This window comes from Nematolebias whitei, chromosome 3 (genome assembly GCF_014905685.2).
Source record: "Nematolebias whitei isolate Nwh7 chromosome 3, NemWhi1, whole genome shotgun sequence".
Lineage (NCBI taxonomy): Eukaryota > Metazoa > Chordata > Actinopteri > Cyprinodontiformes > Rivulidae > Nematolebias > Nematolebias whitei.
In genome coordinates this window covers 13,517,760-13,539,959 of record NC_056500.1, presented here as the reverse complement: position 1 = coordinate 13,539,959, position 22,200 = coordinate 13,517,760, and the positions used below count along the sequence as shown (strand labels likewise).

General features: G+C 37.9%; 1 protein-coding gene across 1 annotated transcript in view; it reads left to right on the top strand.

The window, feature by feature from the left end:
* Nucleotides 1-22,200, top strand: part of LOC119430578 (collagen alpha-1(XXIV) chain) — a 91,866-nt gene that overhangs the window by 27,101 nt on the left and 42,565 nt on the right. The window contains exons 7-24 of the mRNA XM_037698009.1: nt 62-115; nt 2,502-2,546; nt 3,631-3,684; nt 3,974-4,018; nt 5,954-6,007; nt 6,332-6,376; nt 7,213-7,266; nt 7,652-7,696; nt 10,708-10,761; nt 10,971-11,015; nt 11,524-11,577; nt 11,901-11,954; nt 12,725-12,778; nt 19,312-19,365; nt 19,446-19,499; nt 20,879-20,923; nt 21,071-21,124; nt 21,910-21,954. Coding sequence (XP_037553937.1) covers nt 62-115; nt 2,502-2,546; nt 3,631-3,684; nt 3,974-4,018; nt 5,954-6,007; nt 6,332-6,376; nt 7,213-7,266; nt 7,652-7,696; nt 10,708-10,761; nt 10,971-11,015; nt 11,524-11,577; nt 11,901-11,954; nt 12,725-12,778; nt 19,312-19,365; nt 19,446-19,499; nt 20,879-20,923; nt 21,071-21,124; nt 21,910-21,954 — 909 coding nt within the window. The remainder of the gene's footprint in view (nt 1-61; nt 116-2,501; nt 2,547-3,630; nt 3,685-3,973; nt 4,019-5,953; nt 6,008-6,331; nt 6,377-7,212; nt 7,267-7,651; nt 7,697-10,707; nt 10,762-10,970; nt 11,016-11,523; nt 11,578-11,900; nt 11,955-12,724; nt 12,779-19,311; nt 19,366-19,445; nt 19,500-20,878; nt 20,924-21,070; nt 21,125-21,909; nt 21,955-22,200) is intronic.

The window sequence follows — 22,200 nt, the reverse complement described above, 5'->3', positions numbered from 1 at the left end:
TCTGTGACATTTGTAAAGACTAAATCATGCTCTTTTATTTTCTTTATATTTATGTCATCAGGGTGACCGAGGTCCACCTGGTTTACCTGGACCAAAGGGATTTCCAGGACCACTGGTAGGATCAAGTTTGTTGTTTTGTCTGGAATAAAAATATAATATATCCATGGATGGGACCAATAATGAAGTTTACAAACAGAACATTCATTTTCATCTTAAAAAAACAAAACACACATATCCTAAACTATATAAAATTGTGCAATTTGAGTCTTTACTAAGGAGTTTTCCATGATATGCAGTTTAGAAATGCAGGTACACAATCAGTGTAAACAAAGCAGTCAGCTAAATCCACTGAAAACCATATGGATGCTTGAGTCACATGACTGACCTGCATTAGGCTGTAGTCTTTGTCGGTAACCAAATATGGTTGAATAGTAGACGTCTTTTACTCTTGTGCAGCTCAGTCCTCACAGTTGGCCCAGCAGTCTGTCTAAATCTATTGTATCCAAATAGCTGGCCTTAACCTTGTCTCCCAGAAGCCCACACCTAATACACCCACTGTGTGAACTGTGCCCCTCAGGAAATGACTGGCTTGACTCTCTTTAACCCCATGTTGGCTTTTTATTGCATGTGAAGGTTCATATGTCTCAACCTCAAAAGCAAGTCAGAAATCAGAGGCAGTCTTTAAAAGAAGGTATCACCACTCCAGAAACACGCTGACCCGTCTGTGACCTCAGCCTCTGCAGTTGTGGACATCTGTTGTTGATAATCATGTCAAAGAATACAATCATTTTTAGGTAAAGAAAAGATTTAGTATACTAAACAATAATTCCTGCTAAATTTACAAAAATAAAACAATAATAAAAATCTTGTTGAACTTAGTGCTGGATCTGTCCTTTGTGCACAAACAAACTTTAGAATTAATAGACATTTTCTTGCAGAATATGTTCATTTAAGTTTGATCTAATTTTTTTTTGGGGGGGGGTCTGATTTGTTTGTTTACATATCCGATGAAAAGTAAGGAAATGCAATGAAATGGAATGCAGGAAAGGAAGAGGATGCCAAGAAGTAAAAAAAAAAAAGTTACAATTACAACAAAGCCAAGAATGTAGCAACTTTAAGGACATTTAAACAATCTAAAATTTTAAACAAGCTCTAATTAAATAGATGCAACAAAGAAAGCAATCTCAATATGATCAACACTCGATATAACAGAACTGAGGATCGGACGTTAGAAAAACTAAAACATCCGCCACAATACCATTACTGTGGGAGTAAATAGGAGAAACAAACAGGTGTGGTGGTTAACTAACCAGAACCTGGTCTGTATCAAGCTTAGGAATTAAGATGAACAAGCACAAATCATAGAAAATACTAAAGAAACATGAATCAAGAGCAATAAAACCACCTCTAAAACATTTTAACAAACCCTAACAAAACAATGTCCATATTAATCATCACACAGTGTTATGCTTTTAATACTCTGTCTCACTGTTGAATTTGGAAAAGTGCAAACTTTCATTTTTACTGGAAAAGGCCAGAATTATCAAAACCTCCTTTAATCCATTGTTTTCCCAATCAACTGAATAACTCACAGCTGTTGGAAGTGTTGAAAGAAGTTTTTAAAAGCTGTTTGCTTTCTGCACATTCCTACATGCTATTGATTTATTCAATAAGTTTGTTAGGTTTTTTTCATGATTGTGCAGACATTCATGTTTCTAAAATCCGTTACGTCCTGCATCACTGGGAAATCATGCACAGACGTTTATGAAATCTTAAGAAGGGTTGTCATAGCATTTTTAACAAAGTAGCTTTTCCTTTTGTGTTCATGCCTTTGGAATAAAATCAAACCATAATGTTCCTAAACCTAACCTACTGACCTTTCACCCTAAACCTAACCCACTGGCCCTTGATCCTAAACCTAACCCCTGACCGTTGACATTTAATCTAACCTGATACCCTTTTTCTTAAACCTAACCCCCTGACCCTTGACTCTAAACCTAACCCGAGACCCCTTTTCCTACACCCTAACCCCTGACCCTTGACCCTTAACCTAACCCGAGACCCCTTTTCCTACACCCTAACCCCCTGACCCTTGACCCTTAACCTAATCCAAGACCCCTTTTCCTAAACCTAACTCGAGACCTCTTTTCTTAAACCTAACCTTCTGACCACTGACCCCAAACTTAACCTGGGACCCCTCTCTTTAAACTTAGCCCTCTGACTGTCTTTAAACCATTTCCTAACCATAACCCCACCCTTCGACCTTGCATCTAGCCCCGACTTCCAAGCCTAAACCCGGAGTCTGACCCCCATAATACTCTCCCTACATGAAAGACTTGGTGGAGGGAGGTCATAGCTGGAGGCCTGGGTGCGGGGTAGAGTTCGTGCAGGGGACCTGGCGCAGTGATGGACTGTGTAATGTAAAACTCAGGCTGTTGCTTAAAGCATCTTCAGTGCTTTGCTGACTTTGTACTTCTTATGTCTTCTTATTCCCTTTTAAGGGTCCCAAAGGTTATCCAGGTACACCCGGCCCACCAGGGGAACAAGTAAGTAGCTGTTAATGTGCATTAACAGGAGATTTATGCTGCCAAAATTCCAACAGTGCATGCCTAATAAGCAACGATGGTAAATATTAATGAAACAAAGAAGCTCCACTCCCTCTGCCCAGAGGTTACGTTGCAGAAACTTCCTAAACACGGCAGTCAAAATTCCTTAAACATGTATAGGAACCTTACATAAACCCAGTTCTGCATAAAGGGGCATGCAGAACCTTGACAAAATGTCTCATTGTGATCAGGTTACTAAAACAAAAAATGATCTTTATCAACAGATAATAGATGCTTGTCAACACAAAGTGCCATGTAGAATCTGTACAATTTTGAAGTCAGACAAAAAGAACTGTGCACAATGTTGGCACAGACAGGAAAGATGATTACCGGTACTCTGATGAGTTCTACCAAGAACTTAAGTCTTAAATGAACACAAATTGTTCATAGAGACCTCCTACAAATGTCATGCTTTTTAAAACCTCTTGTCAAAGCAAGCATTGCACCTTTTGTTTTATTAAGGCGTCTGCTGAAAACAGTTAAACTCTACCTGCCTCCTCAAAAACAGAACACCAAAAGCTGTTAGCTGGAATGAAATATCCCAAATCAGGGTTTCAAGCTGTGAAACTCAACTGAAAGGTTTTAGTCTGGCATACTTTCCATTTTGGTAATGTTGAAAGCTGGAGCTAAACAAATAAAGAATCTTGAAATGCTCAACGTTAGCTCAAACGTGCAAACCGCTTTACAAAGCTCACACAGGTTGTGTTCATCACAGTTACGTCAGCTCGTTCTTTTATCCAATGTTTAGCTTTTATACCCTGATGGAATCCCCCTCCAGCTTGTCAAAGTGCTAATAGTCCCATTAAAACTGTTTAAGAAAAGAAACAGTGATGTGGTGGGGGGTGGGGGGTGTTGCAGGTTTGCTGTAAGCTACAGTAAGTACCGGTAGTCTGGGCTGTCTGGAATGAACAGTGCATGTTTTATTCTTGCAGACAGTAGCTGGTAGAAGTCTCTTCTTTCACTTCATCTGTCCACCAAAGCTTTGCATTCATCATTCATTCACTTTTTTCTCTCTTTGCTGCAGGGCATACCAGGACCTCCTGGGGAGGCCGGAGCTACAGGTTACCCTGGCAGGCAGGTGCAGTGAAAACACAAAACAAATAGTTCCCCCGTCAGATGTTTTTGATTCTTTGTTGCTCTGCTGAGAACATTACGAAGCTTACACCTGTTTGACACTATCTGCTCTCTGCTGTGCCGAGATATTCGGTGTGCTCAGAAAAATGCAACCATGAATTAAATCAGTTTTCTGCTGCCAATTATTTATGTTTAGTAGATCATTTAGATTCAGTAATACGAGGATTTGACTTCCCATGTGAAAAAAATTAAACAACCGGTTCGTCTTCACCAAAGTCATGCCTTTCTTACAGGGATTATCTGGGCCACAAGGCAGTCCTGGACCTAAAGGTGTTCGTGTGAGTACAAGAAGCTCTCTGCTTTCATTCTGTCTCTTTTTTTTTTCTTCTAAATTAACCACTTCAGTTTCTGAAAGAACCAATGCAGTGACATGCCTTCAGCTTTGCTCCATAGACATAGATCAGAACGAGGCTTGGGGAACCCTTTGGTGTGACTTTGGGTCGTCACATTAGAAAGCAGACTTGTTCTCCTCACTGTGGTCCATTCTTCAGAAAGGAATGCCCCCCAAAACAAGAAAACAGAAGAAAGAGAAGAGGATGGAAGAAAAACAGATTAGGGAAAGTATGAAAGCAGAGAGAAGGAGGGGGGTTAAATGAGCTGGTGAGAGAAGGGACTTTATGTGAAACCGGGAGAAAGAGGATAGCTGGGATTATTGTGTCAGGCTGAGGGCGGCTTGGTGAAATGGAGCCACAGAGACAGAAAGCGCATTGATAACGTTGAAGTATAGGAGAAAGAGACGTGGCGAGGCAGGAGTACACAATGACTTACAGTATACATGAAAAAGTACAACTACAATATAAAAGGGTCTTAATATTAGAGCATTTGATCCATGTTATTTATGGACCCATTTCATCCGTAGCCTAATTTTTTTATGACTTTGTGCTTCGTTGGTGGTTTCAAAGTTGGGGTTGGAACTATTTTTTTTTTTTTTTCACCAGGTATGTCAATTGAGAACTAGTTCTCATTTACACTGACAACCTGGTCAACAGGCAGCAACACAGGTTGACATAAAACTACAACTAAAACAGCATAAAACTACAAAACATACAGCTACTATGCGGGTCACGGATGTTAGAAATGCAGCTGCCAGGAAAAGGACAAAGAGGAGATATATGATGCAGTTGGAGAGGACATGGAGGTAGTTGGAGTGAGGACAGAGGATGCAGAGGACAGAGGGAGATGGAGGAGGATGACTCGCTGTGGCGACCCCTGAAGAGGAAAAAGCCAAAAGAAGAAGACAGAGGAGTCCTGAAATGACCTCCAGAAAAAAATAACATTCCTATGATCAAATTTTCATAATAATTGTTATCAAAGATAACCATAATAGTCATAAAGAGTGCAAAATAGTATATTATAAGTTAATTTGTGCTGTCATTTGCTGTTTTTGTTGTTGTTGTTTTGCAACATTTGTGTATTTCAGCTAAGAGTATTTGTGGTTGCAGGTATTATACATTGCTATTTCGAGAGTCAAAAACTAATACATTTGGAAACCTTTGCTTTAGATACAGCTGTGCTGTTTGAAAAAAAGGCAGCTGAAACCAGACATTACATTTCTTATAGTGGCTGTACTTAACGGGGCTTATCAGCAGACCCATAAAGCTTTTAGCTTTTGTCTAAAAAAACAGCTTGATCCACAAGTGTTGACTTGGAATCATGGACATGTTGAAGAGGTTCAGCAGATCAGAACTCACAGTATGATATTTATGAGGTGGAGGTGGATGCCATCATAAATATGTCGTTCAAAGTATTTACCTTGAACAAACAAAGTAGAGTACATTCGAACAAATGTAATTTATAACTAGATAGTTTCCACTGTGAAGCCTCAAACTTTGGAAAGACTCCAACAGAAGTTTGATCATTAGTTGTATATGCAATGCTGAAAAACTGTGAGATGGACGTTTTATTCAGACGTTCCTTCTGAAGGTATCGTTGGCCCTAATGTGGTTCAAATAATTAGTTCCAAATGCTCATAAATGCTGCTTGTTGGCAAAGGTAAGAAAAATTGATATACAGCAGCTGTGTAGCATAAATTTAAAGACTATTTAAGGTTTCTAAGTGAGCGCTGTCATAAAAAAAGTAATTGATGTTAAAAATAGAAATATTATGTAGATGAATGCTACAGTTTTAAACTGAATGCCACTGAAGAAAATGTGTCTACTTAGATTTTTGTTATTCTCAAACTATCATGGGCGTGTCATCGTTCCTATTTTCAGGGTTTCATTGGACCACCTGGTGTTGCTGGGCCACCAGGGCTGGAAGGAGAGAAAGTGAGTGTTATTTATTTATTTTTTTAATTATTTTTTTTACCTGTGCTATTTGTCAAACATGTAATAAAATTGCTCTTTTATTTATTTAAATGTGTGCTCATTATTTAACATGCATTATATACAGGTTGGAAACTATGGCTATTGATGGGTTGGTTAATGCAAATTAGGATTAATATAATTGTTTAAACTTAAGGATTTGCTGAATTTTATTGAGATGAATCCATGTTTGATAATTGTATTTTCTCTGTATCACAGTTTAAAAAAACTTTTTTTAGGTTTGTTGATCTACATCTCTTTGAGTAACCTATACACTTTTTTTTTCAGGGAATTCCTGGTCCTGTTGGAAAACCTGGTCCCAAAGGAAGACATGTAATCATGAATCCATTTTAATTGCTTATAAAAATGTTATGTATAAGAACGTTTACATCCTCAAAAAAAGGGGGACTTTATACAGCACAAAAAGCTCCAAAGGTGCCCACGAAAATTAATTTGTTGTTTGGAATTGGCTCAAAGATCACATTATGAAATAGACATAGATTAAATGAAACACACAGAGAAGGAAAAAGTAAACGTACAAACACATTACAAAACATAATAAAATATTTAAACAAATAAATACATTGTGGCTTTGCAGATTTTTTTCAGAGCAGTAGTGAAATAAAACAGTGTTGCATTAAGATAAAAATAATTAAAGTATTTGTTTTGGGTCTTGACATTGGTAAAAACTAAGGCTTTTTAAAACAAGTTAGAATTATTTTTGTTTTATTGATCTGTTAAAATTGACAAGTAGGAACAAGCATCTGCTTGATTTTAAGTGTTCAATTCAGTTTATTTATATATCACCAGTTCACAGCAAAATTCATCTCAGGGCACTGTACAAAATATTCTCATACGTTAGAAAATGCACATTTTTAAAAGTCATAAAGTTGAGGAAACAAGCAGATAGCATTCAATCTCAGAAACAGAGAGATTACTCCAGGTGTAGTTACTATAAGAAGAAAAAAAATCAAAGAAAACGTACATTTTATTGAAACATGTATGTCTAGTTAAATACATATCATTTAGCTTTTTAAATATGCAACACTTTAATAAATTAACTTAGAAAAATTATAGGCCAGAATTAACAAAGAAAATAAAAACTTGATAGAAGCCAAAAAAATTGAGTCAAGTTAGAAATTTACTTTGTTTTACTACTTTCTTCACAGGGTGTTGTGGGTGATGTGGGAGAGAGGGGACCCCCTGGTCCAGATGGCAAACAGGTAAGAACTCTTGTCTGTCTCCTGCTAATTATACCTGTGTCCAAAATCCGTCTGGCACTTGCCAATTTACCACCAAATGCAGAAGTGTGGGTGTTCCTGCTTTCTAATTGTACATTTTTCTTAATGATAGCATTTGCAAGTGAATCATTATAATCTCACTCAGATTTATGTATTATACTTAATTCTGCCAAGCTTTTATATATATGTATTTAAACCTTTTTATGCCAAACCTGTTAGTTTTTTCCTTAGCCATCATTTTTATTGAACCATCTTGTACTTCAGACAATAAATACTAAAATGGTTTGTCATTCTGGATGTTAAATGCTAAAAAGTGTTGTAATTGTTTTATTCTGTGTACTTAAATGCTGATGCTGATGCTTCACAGGGCCCTGATGGTGGGTCTGGCATTAATGGTTTTCCTGGTTTGAGGGTGAGTCTGACATTTGTAGCTATACTTTATTTATGTGTTTACAATTTTTCTAAAGCCTACGTTGGACAAGACATTTGTGTGTTCTTGCTTTTACCCCAGTGAGAAACCATTCACAAAACAAATTCCCATATTTTATTGTAAAAAGTGTTTTAGTTCGCAGAGGAGTCCTTAGTATCCAGATGTTCATGTGAGCAAAACTGATACAGCTGTTTAAAGCACCTTTCATCGTTTTGAGGGTCAGGTTTATTTAGCTTGGTGTTGGATTTATTGGCATAGTTAGAAGAACATTGTGAGACACAAAAATACATAAAAGGATGGCAGACAGTTTTATATTCTCTATAGGTTCAAGTATCTTTATTGTCATTCGCATCACATGTGGAACATGAGGTGGAACAAAATTGTGTACTCAGGGTCCCATTTATACCCAAAAAATAGCAAAAAATAAAAATTAAAAGAATATAAAGTATTAAAATAAACAGTATTCAAGGATCTAAGATATTTGCTAAACACTAATAATGTAAAATGATACGATATATTAAGCAGCAGCCTGAACATGTGTCTGTAGTGAGCAGATAGGTATGAATATAGCTGCTTAAAAGCCATAAATCAGCAGCATGGATAATCAGCAGCATGGATAATCAGCAGCATGGATAATCAGCACGTGACAGTGTGGCAGTTGTAATGCTTATTACACGTAATATAAGAAAATCAAGCTTGCGATGCCTTAAATGTGTAGCCACAGCAGCTCTTTTGTCAAACCAATAACTATTTGTTTTCATTCAGTGAATCACGATGCAGTTCAGTCGGATGTGTTGGGTCAGAACCAGTACAATGACTTTGGTACCAGTTGCTGTTTTAAATGAGCTTCATAATTAAATTTGACTTGACTTGACACCACATGGTTGTCTATGGTTTGTAAAGAACATGTAACACAGATGTGAGAACATAAAAGGACTGCATCACTCACATATACACACAGTACACAGTTTGTCCTTGTTTTATTCACATTTTGTCCCTGTAACACAGAGCACAATGTAATTCAACATTAAAAGCCTCCTGAGTGGAAATTCATGTTGTTATATATATATATATATATATATATATATATATATATATATATATATATATATATATATATACATCCACATTAGTTGGTAAGTTTTATATGTATATAAGGAATGTACTATGCTCAGCAACAGAGGAAATAAATAAATAAATAAATAGAAGTGAAATTACTCATTATGCCATCATGCATATAAATAGAAATACTTTTAGAATTTATAAAAAAATTATATAATTTAAAATCCTTGGATTTCTGCTCTTGAGAAAATACGTTTAAAGACCTATAAACAAACAATACCTGAAGATAATGACATTGAGAATTTTGCAAAACATCATAAGAAATACAATTACTGGTTTCCAAATTTAGAGTTGTCTTTGCCTGCTAAGTGAGATTTGTTCCATCTCAAACTTGTCCTAAACACCAACAAAACCAAAGAGATGTTGTTTTCAAACAGGACGTCTGTCCCAGCTGTTCTTCCCTAGATTATATCCTCGAATGGTGCTCCTATTGAGTTTGTCGATACAAATATTTGGGTATTTTGGTCGATTCACTTCTCTCTTTTAAGTTCCACATGGAAAACTTGGCAATAAAACTGCAAGTTAAACTGGGTTTCTTTTTCAGAAACAGATCCTGTCTAACTCTGAATGCTAGGAAACCTCTTGTAACTGTGACTTTCCTCCCTTCCATTGACTATGGTGACATTATTTACATGAACACCCCTGCAAGCACCCTGCAGATGTTGGACGCTGCCTATCATGGTGTGCTAAAATTCATAACTTGCTGTAACTATCATACCCATCACTGCACCTTGTGGTTAACTGGTCATCATTAAATTCACGTCGACCCATTGATACAGTTTCATTTTTAAATCACTTCTTGGTCTGTTGCCTTCATACATCTCCTCCTACATGTCACTGCGTGAGTGCAGCCATAGTGTACTTTTTTCAGGACATTATTACCTGCAGTGTTCCCTCACTTTGGACTGAAGTAGGCAAAAGGGCCTTCTCCTACTCTGCTCCTGTTTCCTGGAATATCTTGCAAAAAAATCTGAAGCTCTCGACCTTGACCTCTCTAAGTGACTTTAAACAATGGCTACGTTAATGGCAAAAACCAATGCAGACATGTTCCAGTTTTTAGTTTTCTATATCACCTTGCAACCTAGCTGTTTTTTGTTCTGTTATTTTAATACCATTTTCTTTCACTTGTTCTTCTCAATGTTTGCTTTCTTTTATGATTGTTTATTCTTGTATTTGTTGTCTGCTATTGTCATCACTCTTTGCTAAACCCAGGTCTTTCTTGTAAATGAGTCCCTGAGGCTTAATTGGATTACCCTGTATAACTAAAGGTTGAATGAAAAGTATTCCCAAAAATGTATGATTTAAAAAAAAACATATTGTTATTATTATTATTATTTCTTCTTAACAAGCATGTCCAACATTTTGAAAAATAGGATCTATATTGTAAAGTGAATTGTTTGATTTATATGTCCTAAAAAATGGTGCACACACACGCACGCACACACACATGCACACACCATTGTTGCTACAGTAACATTAAGAACTGCTGAAAGTCTGTACATTATCTCCCCTGCCGGCTTGCAAACAATAATTTGAGTTTCAGCAACACTTTCTGAAAATTTTTACCTTTCAACAGTGATGTTGCCCTTCAGGTGTGAACGTGACAACAGAGCCGTTCAAAACAACTGGATACACTTTAGCTCGTCTTATTTCTGTTGAAAGGCTACAAGATAAAAGAATGATCTGCGAAGGGGGGAAAGTACAATGTGTTCATGCCAAAAGATTTTCACATAGGAACAGAAATACCCAGAGTCAAAAACTCTATGCAATGTAAAGCCATATCCCCGGGCCAGAGTCATAAGTCTGTGCATTTGGCTCTTTGAGTGTTGGAAACACAAATTCCATTGTGTTCTTCTCTAATCTCTCAACAGGGGGACCCAGGCCCAGAGGGACCACGAGGACTGCCTGGTATGGCGGGACCTCAGGTAGGTCTTGGCTGCAGTAAATAGTCTAAATTTAACACAAAGTTGTGTAATGCAAATACAATATTAGTCGGTGATGTAACATGAGAACTGATGTAACTGAGAAATGTATTACAAATCAACAATTTGAAAACTGTTCTTACAGTGTCATCTTTTATGTTCTCTCCTTCTTTTTGCCACTTTCTCTTCAACCATCTCTTTTGGTGCTGCAGGGCCCAGCAGGACATGGCGGCCTGCCTGGATTGAAAGGTGATAAGGTGATCTAAATATTTATATTATTGCAGTGTATATGTGTGTTATGTGTCACTAATGCACTTCGTGTAATTACACTGGATGTAATTACAAGAAACCTTGTTGACATTTTGATACACAGCACACAACTTCTACAACAGTTTAAATGCAGAGGGCAGACATTAATAATGAGTGTAAATGTTAATTTCTTCAAGGTTATAACATTCAAAATATATATTTGGGCTTTTGCTTTCACTCAATGACAAAACACTTTTCAGAGTAATTTTGGGGGTTATTCAGTTTAATTTTTTTATATAAATTGATTATTAAGCTTAAAGATTATAATTATACCCAAAATATATGTACTATATCTTTTGATCAAACCAGAGCAGTTTCTTTATTGCATTTTTATTCATTGTGTACGCCATGCTGAAGTTGTGTTTTTCTTTGGTCTTTTGGTGTATTATAATCATATTAGCAGGGTAGTTTTTTTTTTTTTTTTGTTATATCTTTGTATGATATTACAAAATCTAGGGTGAAGTGGGAGAAAGAGGCAATCCAGGGGAGATGGGATATCAAGGTGACAAGGTGAGCCACCTGTTGCACAAACATGATGCTTCCCCAACTATTTCACTTTGTTCTGTTCATCTTTCTTTTTTGTAAACATGAGTTTTCGTTTCTATCACTCTTAAAAACCTCTGAATTTTTTATTTTTTTTGTAAAATAGGCAATAAATTAATCCAAACATGTTCCAAGATGCCATGTGCGTTCAAATAAATTCAAATGTTCATTCATTAATCATTATATGACATCAGATAATTCACATCCTGACTTGTTCTCTGCTATAGAGCAATAACTCATATGAAGCGTGTGTGTGTGAAATTATTTTGTTTTGTGTCTTTAACTTTCAGGGTGCTGTTGGTGCATCTGGTCCTGCTGGGCCCAGAGGGAAACCAGGACCGCTGGTATGTTTGCATGTGGTAAATTAACACATTAACCACATTAAATATGTTACAAAAACCACCTTCTTCCACCTGAGTAATATTGGTAAAATTAGAAACATCTTATCTAAAAATGATGCAGAAAAACTGATTCAGGCATTTGTCACATCTAGACTCAACTATTGCAATGGTTTGTTATCTGGGTGTCTAAATACTTCTTTAAAAAGTCTTCAGTTAATCTAAAATGCCGCTGCCAGAGTCTTAACTGGAGTTAGTAGGAGAGATCATATATCTCCAGTTTTAGCTTCTCTCCATTAGCTCCCTGTCAAGTCCAGAACTGAATTCATAATTCATCTGACTTCTAACCTAAAAAGCTCTCAACAACCTGGCTCCATTTTATATCACAGATCTTATTGTTCCATATTTTCCCAACAGAGCACGTTGCTCTCAAACTGCAGGCTTACTTGCGAGTTTCCAGAGGCAGAATGGGAGGAAGATCTTTCAGTTATCAGGCTCCTCTCTTGTGGAACCAACTTCCAGTTTCTGCCCATAGGGCTGACACATTGTCCAGTTGTAAGACTGGGATTAAGACTTTCCTTTTTGATAAATCCTATAATTAGTATTGGCTTGTTATGCTGTTCTTTATGTAACGTTTTATTAGAAAGAATTGCATCTTTTTCTAGATATGTTCATTGATAAGCATTTTGAAATATGAGGGTTTATCTGTTTTGTCAAATAAAACAAACATGTTAAATGTTAAACCTTTTTACCTGTTTTATCATTATAATTTTCAGGGTAGACCTGGAGAAATAGGGGCACAAGGACCACCTGGGCCTCCAGGACCAGAGGTAGGACATACATGAGTTTATATTTTCAGCACATTCTTAAAAATCAACACATTTTATGGAAAATTTCATGTTTTTTTTTGTTGGATTTTTTTTATTTGGGTGGGTGAGGGGGTTGCAGTGAAGTATTTGTGACTATTTGAGTATATTTTTGTTTTAATATTGTATAAAATATTTGTTTCTGAACGTGTTACAGAAACCAGCTGATCTTATCAAGCTTTTACTGAACATAAATTAAATAAAGTTTGAATCACTACTTTTTTAATGTGAAACAATTGAACTTTTACACTGTAAACAAAAATAAAATAAAATCAATAATTTACTTCAAGACAAAGGAAAATACCAAACAGCAATATGAATAAAACAAAGAGACAGGCTTATAGTTCATAGTTTTGTCCTAAAGGAGCCTCCTGTCCTGGGACAGAGAATCATTATTAGCAGAAATTAGTGTCTGTAGTTATAACTTCTTGCTGCAGCAGAATTGAGAAACAACTGACTGAGATACTGAAGCTGAGGCAATTGAGGTAAACAATTCTGCATTAGCTTCACCGGTGAAAAATATTCCTCCTAAGATCTTCAAAGTCCTGAATTTTTTGGGCTGCCTTAAATAAAACGCCTGCGCAACATTGAAGAAAGTTGGGGACAATGGCATTAGACTGGCAGACTGAGGTGGTGGTCCCTCTGTTCTGGGGCTTACCATGATGGTGTGTTTCACCTGCAGGAGATCACACTAAAAGGTGGGAGTATGTCTGAGAGTCTTTCATCACTCACACATTTGAGGGTTTTGGCCCTTATCAGTTCAGTTCTGCTCACTACAGACTCATGTTCAGGCTGCTGTTTAACATACCATATTATTTTACATTATTAGTGTTTAGGGCTCAACGATATGGCCAAAACTTTTATCACGATATATTTCTTAATTTTGATCAACAACGATATAATTCCGATATCGATATAAACAATATAAAAGCCTCAGAAAAGTGTACAAACTGTACAAATAAATCAATGTTCACCTTTGAAACATTGGGACATGTTGGCTCAAACTTTTATTGTGCTTCATCTTCTGACTCTCAGCATATTCTATTGAATGGAAACTCTTCGGATGGTGGAACAAGTTAGATGTGTTCCCACCACTAGTTGGAACGACTCTCGGGCTCTATTTACACTGACACGATGGGGGGAAACAGGTTTTTTCGAATGTTAATTAGAGTAAAAGATCCGCGTTGACACGGACGCATTTTGTGTTTACATGCATCTGGAGGAATCCCTCCCCCCCAGCCCCACTGAATCCGCTGTAGTTACCATGCCGGGTCATTAGATGGCGCTGTGAGTTTTGTACCTTCACCTAATGCGCATGCGTGCTGTCTCGGCACGCTCCTTTCCTCTGGGCTAAAACTTCAGCTAACAACAATTTAACAAGTTAAAGCTGGATTTTGGATAAGAGTCGACAGATTTGATGCCAAGCGAGACCGCTTCAGCTCCACACCAGTCGCTGAGTGGACCAGAACCGAGTCGACGATGTTGGACTTTACTCCGTGATAATCAGTAGCTGATTTATAGCAGGTAAATCAATGTTCTTAATAATGTTTGCTTGTGTTTACTTCGATCACACAACAACCAACTGAGTTTTTATTTTTCCTGAAAGAAGAAGCTGTTCTCCCACCATGCGGACCAGTTCTGAACGTGGCTCGGCCCAGGTGCAGTGCAGGAGGACGTCGAAGAGAGAGATGTTGGATGAACTATTTATTTAGAATCCCCCGCAGTTATTTTATTCAATCCATTCAATATTTTAAGCTGCATTAATCAGAGTGACAGCCTGAACGAGCCAGATGAACAACGTGGGACCAGATTCCAGGATGAAAACAGAGCAGAGTCCAGTTCATTAATGTAGTTTACAGTTTAGTTAACTTGTTTTTTATAGTGTGTTCAGTTTAATTATCAGTGTTTGTGTGACATACAGTTTGTGTTGTTGAATAAGTAAATAAAAATTAAACCTGATGTCATCATTTTCAACTTTAGTAACACGCAATATGTTTAGCATCATTTTAAATTTGAATTACATAATGTCCAGATAGCTTCATTTAGCTCAAAGCTTCATTATATCACTCACAATAATATAAATACTGTTTATTATTATTAAACTGTTGTTATTTAGCACATTTATGTTATAGTGTAGCGCGACGTGTGCGCGTGCCTCGTTCTATAAACAGCGACATTAGAACTGGATCAGACTGTCTCTCTTCTAATAAAAATGTTGATCACAGCACCTGGAATCTGACGTTGATTAACTACGAGATAAAAAAAAAAAATCCCATCAATCGTAGCTCAAAAAGCACTGTGTCCGCCGCCATGTTGATAGAAATATGCCATCTGTCCGACCGCGCGTGTGTGTGCGCATGTGGTTTAACACAAAGCCTCAGCGGGAGATGTTTACATTATCAGCGGACAGTCAGCGAAAAACCTCCACTCTGGAAGGTGGATTCAGAAACCTCCGGATTCAAAGAGGGGGCCACTGTCGTGTAATTGATCAGCAGAACCGCAGAGAGAAAGCTGCGCATGCACTCAAAATAGGCGCCATGTAAACGGCCCCTCAGTCACATTTTGTAGCATACTGAAACCTGCAGATTATCGGACCTTAGATAGTCAAACCACTTCTACACTGCCGAATTAGTCTTTCCTTTCTTATCAATTATGTCATCTAATTTCTCTTTGCTTGTGAAAGCATGTTCAGTCACATTCTGACGGCCATAGGCACTCATTTTGAAGCAAAAACATACAGCGCATTGGAGCTTAGCTTAGCCTAGCCTGCTACTGCTGCTGACTCCTTCTGGACTGAGCTCTGCATAACATCTACATCACCATGCACTTACGTAGTTATGTATCGCAGCTTTTTTTGTTAGGGTTGAAGGGCGCTTCAACCCGAACAGAAAAATAAATGCGTCAGTGAAACGCTGTAATCATATCTGGGGAGTGGTAGTGCAGAGGTTCGAGAGGTGGGCCTGTGATCGGAAGATCGCCGGTTCATGCCCCGGTACCACAACATAAAAAAAAAAAAAAATGTGGGTGGGGTAGGTGAAGCGCCCACATTTGCCCCTACCCTCATTCGCCCCACTCTGGGCTCATGAGCAAGGCCCTTAACTCCCCATCTGCTCCCTAAACAGGTCTCTCTTGAAAATGAGTTATTGTGGCTCAATGAGACTACCTGTGTAAATAAAGGGTAAATGAAAAAAAAAAAAAATCTAAATATCAAAAATGTGCTTAAAAACTCATATCACCGTTATTGAATAAAAATATATTGTGAGATATATCAATACTGAGTTATAGTTCAGCCCTAGTATAGCTTAGATCATTTTATACTGTTTCATTTTATACTTTATATTTTTGCTATCTTTGGGTGTAACTGGGATCTTGAGTTCACAATTTTGTTCCACCTCATGTACCACATGTGATGCGAATGACAATAAAGAACCTTGAACCTTCTGTAGTAATGCATCAATCACTATTCTTACTTTAATTTTCTGAAAACCTGCGTTTAAGATATATTCCTCTCTTGTGTGTGTTTTAATACCAGCTTTCACAAGCTTTTAAATGAGGTGCTGCAGTGGTACCTCAGTACGAGTGGGGTTATATTAAAACCATCCTATATTTTGGTCAAAATACATCGAACAAAGTGTGCTGGTGAAGATTCTCAGTCATCCAGGACATGATAGGTTGTACACAGGGGAAGTCATTCCCTGTCTTTATGGACTTCCAAAAATACACAAAGAAGGAACACCACTCAGACCCATCGTCAGCAGCATGAACTCAGTGACATACAATATTGCTAAACATCTGGCTGGTATTTTAGCTCCTCTTGTTGGAAACACACATCATCACATAAATAACTCCATTGATTTTGCTAACAAAATTCAACATTTGAAACTAACCCCAGGAGAAACCCTTGTATCGTATGATGTGACTTTTCTTTTCACTTGTATACCCATCTCTGAAGCAGTAGAAACCGTCAGAAAACAACTTCTACAAGACAAGGACTTAATCAACAGGACCAACTTCACCCTGGACCAGATCTGCACCCTGATGGATCTCTGCCTCTCCACCACTTATTTTAAGTTCAATGACAGTTTTTGCAGACAGAAGCACGGCTGTGCCATGGGATCTCCAGTCACCCATTGTTGCCAATCTCTACATGGAGGAAGTGGAACAGAGAGCCCTAAACTCCTATGAGGGAACAATGCCAAGCCATTGGTTCCGATATGTGGATGACACCTGGGACAAAATCCAAGCCAAGGAAATAGAAGCGTTCACCAGACACATTAACTTGGTAGATAACACCAAGTTCACCAGAGAGGATGCAAATGACAACAAGCTGCTTTTTTTGGACTGTTTGGTTCAGATGGAAAGAGAGGACAGCCTCAACATTGAAGTTTACAGAAAACCAACCCACACAGACCAGTATCTTCTGTTTGACTCCCACCATCCACTGGAACACAAACTCTCTGTCGTCAGAATGTTACAGCATCGGGCCGAACGCGTCCCCACAAAGACAGAAGGGAAGGAAAAGGAACAGAAACACATTCAAGAAGCTCTCCAAATATGTGGATATCCTAACTGGGCTTTTGTCAAGTCAGTGAGGAAATCTACAAAACACACTAATAAACAGAAAAAGGAGAACAACAGACGTAAAAACATTGTCATCCCTTATGTTGCTGGAGTATCAGAGAAATTCAGAAGGATTTACAACAAACACAACATCCCAGTACATTTCAAACCCAGCAGGACTCTCAGACAGAGGCTAGTCCACCCTAAGGACAAAACACCCATACACAAACAGAGTGGTGAAGTGTATGCGGTCCAGTGCAGCGAGGACTGTCCAGACCTCTATATTGGGGAAACAAAACAGCCTCTTCACAGATGCATGGCTCAACACAGAAGAGCCACCTCCTCAGGACAATATTCTGCTGTTCACCTCCACCTCACAGATAAGGGACACTCTTTTGAGGACCAAAATGTGCACATTTTGGACCGAGAACACAGATGGTTTGAGAGGGAGGTGAAGGAAGCAATTTATGTAAAAAGAGAAAAAAACATCTCTTAATAGAGGAGGAGGCCTCAGATTTCCACTTTCAAAAACATATAATGCAACTTTAAGACAGATTCCCAGCCGGTTTTCACACCTGATGGGAACAGAGGGGCCTCATCTGTGAATTAGAGTAACAAAGACCTTAAGAAACCCCTACTGTTAAGGTGCTGAGGTGTGAATTGTCAAATCTACATATGTATGTGTGTCTTATCTCACTTAGCCTTATAACCTAAACCCCTCACTCACTGCTCTTTGAATTGAGAAAGCTCCTCGGATGAGGAGCGAAACGTCTTCTGTTACAAATAAAGTCCAGTTGTTTTTGTGTTGAACGTTTTTTGAATCTAACAAAGTGCTAACACCATAACGTTCGGACTATTGAGCACACCTGAAAATAAGCCACAGCGACTAACTTTAAAAATAAAAATATTAGTAGGTATATAGGCAGCACGGTGGTGCAACTGGTAGAGCTGCTGCCTCTCAGCGCGCAGGTCCCTGGTTCAAATCCCGGTCCGGGGGCCTCTCTGGGTGAAGTTTGCATGTTCTCTCTGTGAATGCATGGGTTTTCTCTGGGTACTCCGGTTTCCTCCCACAGACCAAAAACATGCATGTTAGTTTGATTGGTAACTCTAAATTGTCCCTAGGTGTGGGTGAGAGAGTGAATGGTTGTTTGTCTCGTTTGTCTCTATGTGGCCCTGTGGTTGACTTGCGACCTGTCCAGGGTGTACCCCGCCCCTCGCACAATGATTGCTGGACATGGGCACCAGCGACCCCCATGACCCAAATTGGAAAAAGCATGTAAAAGATTATGGATGGATGGATGGATGGTATATAGGCAACACTTGTCTATAAGCTGCAGGTGTCCACGTTGTAACATGAGATATTTACACAGAATTTTTTATTTTTTTACTTTTAATTAAATACGTACTGGTAACATACACAAATATGAACTGTAAATGCTATTTTGCAAACAGTACAGGTACTGTTTATTATTATTTTAGCCAGCCGTGTTACCTGTAACACGGCTGGCTAAAATAATAATAAATACAGTAGCCTACCAGGAAAAGTCCTTGAGTGTTTTCTTCATCTTCCTCCTGCGCATCAAAACCACTAAAGTCGTCTTCTTTAGTGTCGGAATTGAACAGCTTCAGAATTACTTCAACACACACTTCCTCTGTCTCTCTTGAGCAAAATGACTTATCTGAAGAATTTAGTGTGAGTGCGTATTATTTAATTTGAGCAGTTTCAATGGTCCACTGTGATCTGTTAGGTAATTTCATTGGTCTGATGTGATGAGGCTAAACGTTTTGGTGGCATGAAGCTCGTTAGCACGTAAAAATCCATAAATAAGCTGCATCATTATTTAAGCTGCAGTGTTCAAAGTGTATGAAAAAAATAGCGGCTTATAGTCCGGAAAATATGGTATTCAATAATAATACATTTTCTTCTATTTTTCAAGGGGTTTCCTGGGGACATCGGAGCACCAGGGCCCAATGGCCCACCTGGACCAAAGGTAGCAGCTTTTTCTCTGATCATCCACTAACACATACATTTAGTTCATCCTATTGAATTTGGTATCTGGCTGTGTTTCAGGGTATGCAGGGTGCAAGAGGGCCCCAAGGTCCTCCAGGGCCTAAAGGACCACAGGTGAGATCATTTAACACCTACACTATTTAATTCATGACATTTTTACACCATACTGTATGTCTTTCTGGTTCTTGTTAGACTGTTGCAGAGGCATGGAAAATGTGTCTCATGAAGGGATTTTTGTGAACAATATACAAAGGCAAGCCTGATTAAATTGATGCCTTTTATTTAGGAACTAGTCCTATCTTAAACAGTTGCAGCTTAAATGTGTCGGGAAGATTTTTTTTTTTCCTTTTCACCGTGAGGCATGTTCCACCAGGTGATGTTATGATGTAATGTTGGATTCTTATAAAAACAAGAGTATTCTTTCAGACCTGGAAAAAAGAAGCGATAGCTTTTGGAAGATATACAGCACGCACAGTAGTTTGTGTTCTCTGAAAAGCTTCATTGAGTTGACACATATATTCTACACGCACACAGCTCAGTTTGAAATCAGGCAAAGTAGCTTAAAAATACAATTCATGAAGTCAGTCAGTAATACGGTGCCAGTTCAGCTCATTATTAACGCACCAGTTCACAACAAAATATTCTCAGGAAATGAAAACTACGCAGAATAATTACAATCAAAATGTGTTTTATTTCACTTAAGGGCAGCTATGGTTGAGTGGTTAGCGCAGTCATCCTCCAATGCAAGAGTTGGAGGTTTGAGTCTACTAGCAGTCACATGCCGAAGTGTCCCTGGGCAAGACACTGAACCCCTCATTTCCTCCGATGTGTGTCCCATCAGTGTATGAATGTGATAAAGCACTGATTATTCTTTGTACAGAAATATTAGAGTGTTGTATGAATGGGTAAAAGAGGGCACATGTGTTGTAAAACACTTTGAGTATCTTCATTATTTAGAAAGGCACTATATAAGTGCAGCACATTTACCATTCACTTCTGATTTGATACATTTTAAATCAATTCGGGGCAAAGCTCTCTGATTTTACTATACAAACTTTTATACTTGTTTTGATTGACTTTATGTATAGTTTACTTTTATCAGTTTGACTTTCTTTGATAGTTAGGAAAACCAGTCACATGTGGTTTGAGAGCAGAGTGATATGTTGGTTGAGAAGTGTGTTTAAACATAGTTAACAGATGTTGCAGAGGCTTTTACTTAAGAAAAGCTTATTTTTTTTAACCATCCCTCATGTTTCTGCCTGTACTTATAGATAGTAACAGAAAAACTACTTTGTTTGCCTAAGTTGTCATCATTACCCATCTCCTAACTATTATGAGCTTATTTTGTCACTGTAGACAGGAAGTTGTGTGTATATCAATTATCTGGACATGGTAAATTCCCTGTATTGTTTTGTAACACACACATGGCATACTGTGTGTTTAGCTAAAGAAAATGGAATTGTGTATGGTTTAATTGTGTCATGCTTCTGCAGGGTGATGAAGGACCGCTCGGGCCACCTGGCAGCATTGGCTCTACTGTAAGAACTTCCATATTCACCACTTGAATATATACAAACACACTTTTTATTGCAGTTGAAACTTATGTAGACGTTTTGTAAGAAAATAGTTGATGAGAAATTAAAAAAAATACATCTCACTATCTTTTAATTATTACCTTTTTGTAGGGGAGACATGGAAAGAAAGGTCACCCAGGTGAACCTGGCCTTGAGGGTTTAACGGTGAGTTTGATGTCATACTGATCTTCAGTCATTCATTCTCATTCCTTTTGTATGAGACTTTTTTATTATTAAATTCCATTTGATCTGATTGGTTCAGATGAAATACCTTGATTATTCTAAAAAAAAGTTGGAATTACTTTGTACCTGCTTCACTTGTGTTATCTTTTAATAGCACCTATCCAACATTAATTGGTGAGGAAATGGCAGAAGCAACAAGCACATTGAGGCCATCTTGCCTATAAGAACACTGACATTTTGAGGAAATAAAACCACAGTTTTAGGTTGAGACAACAACCAATCTACCTCGGTGTCACATCAGCCACACAGCCAGCTGTAAAAGTTTATTTCACTGAATTATCATGCCCTTGCTGGTTGTACTCTGTTATTTTTGTGCCACATCTGTGGGTTAATCAGTAGCAGAGCACTAACTGGCTTTTGAACTCACTCACAAAAGTACTTTTATTACAATATTATCAAACATTTCCGGGATTTTCTCTCTAAACAATATATTTTTTGGCTTATAGTAAACTAGTGTTTTAAGAATTGTACCCCATTAAAACCCCAGCCAGTGTTTTAGAGATGGCCTTAATTAAGGGAGAAAACGATTTCCTTCTTGCCAGCATGGAACACAAAATTATTCACAGCCTTGTGTAGGCTGTGTGCACGTGTGAGCATGTGTGTATGTTCCTTTGAAAACTTGATTTCCTGTGCGCAAAAGGATTGTGATAAACCTCTTTATTAACAGGAGCTAATCTTTACGTTGCTTTCATGTTTACTGCTTGCAGGGAGAGAAAGGAGACACGGGAAATGTTGGAAAAATCGGCCCTCTGGTAAGTCCATTCCCTTCTGCTGAGATTCACATAATTTTTTATTTTTAGAGCTTGTCATTAAAGTCTCTGAGAGCCTTAGCATTTTTAACTAGTTTATATACAGTAGTCCCTCGTTTATCGCGGGGGATCTTTACCCTGAAGCCCCGCAATAAGTGAAAAACCATGAAGTAGGAATAGTAGTACAAGTAGTAAGTAGGAGTTTATATATATATATATATATATATATATATACACACACACACATAT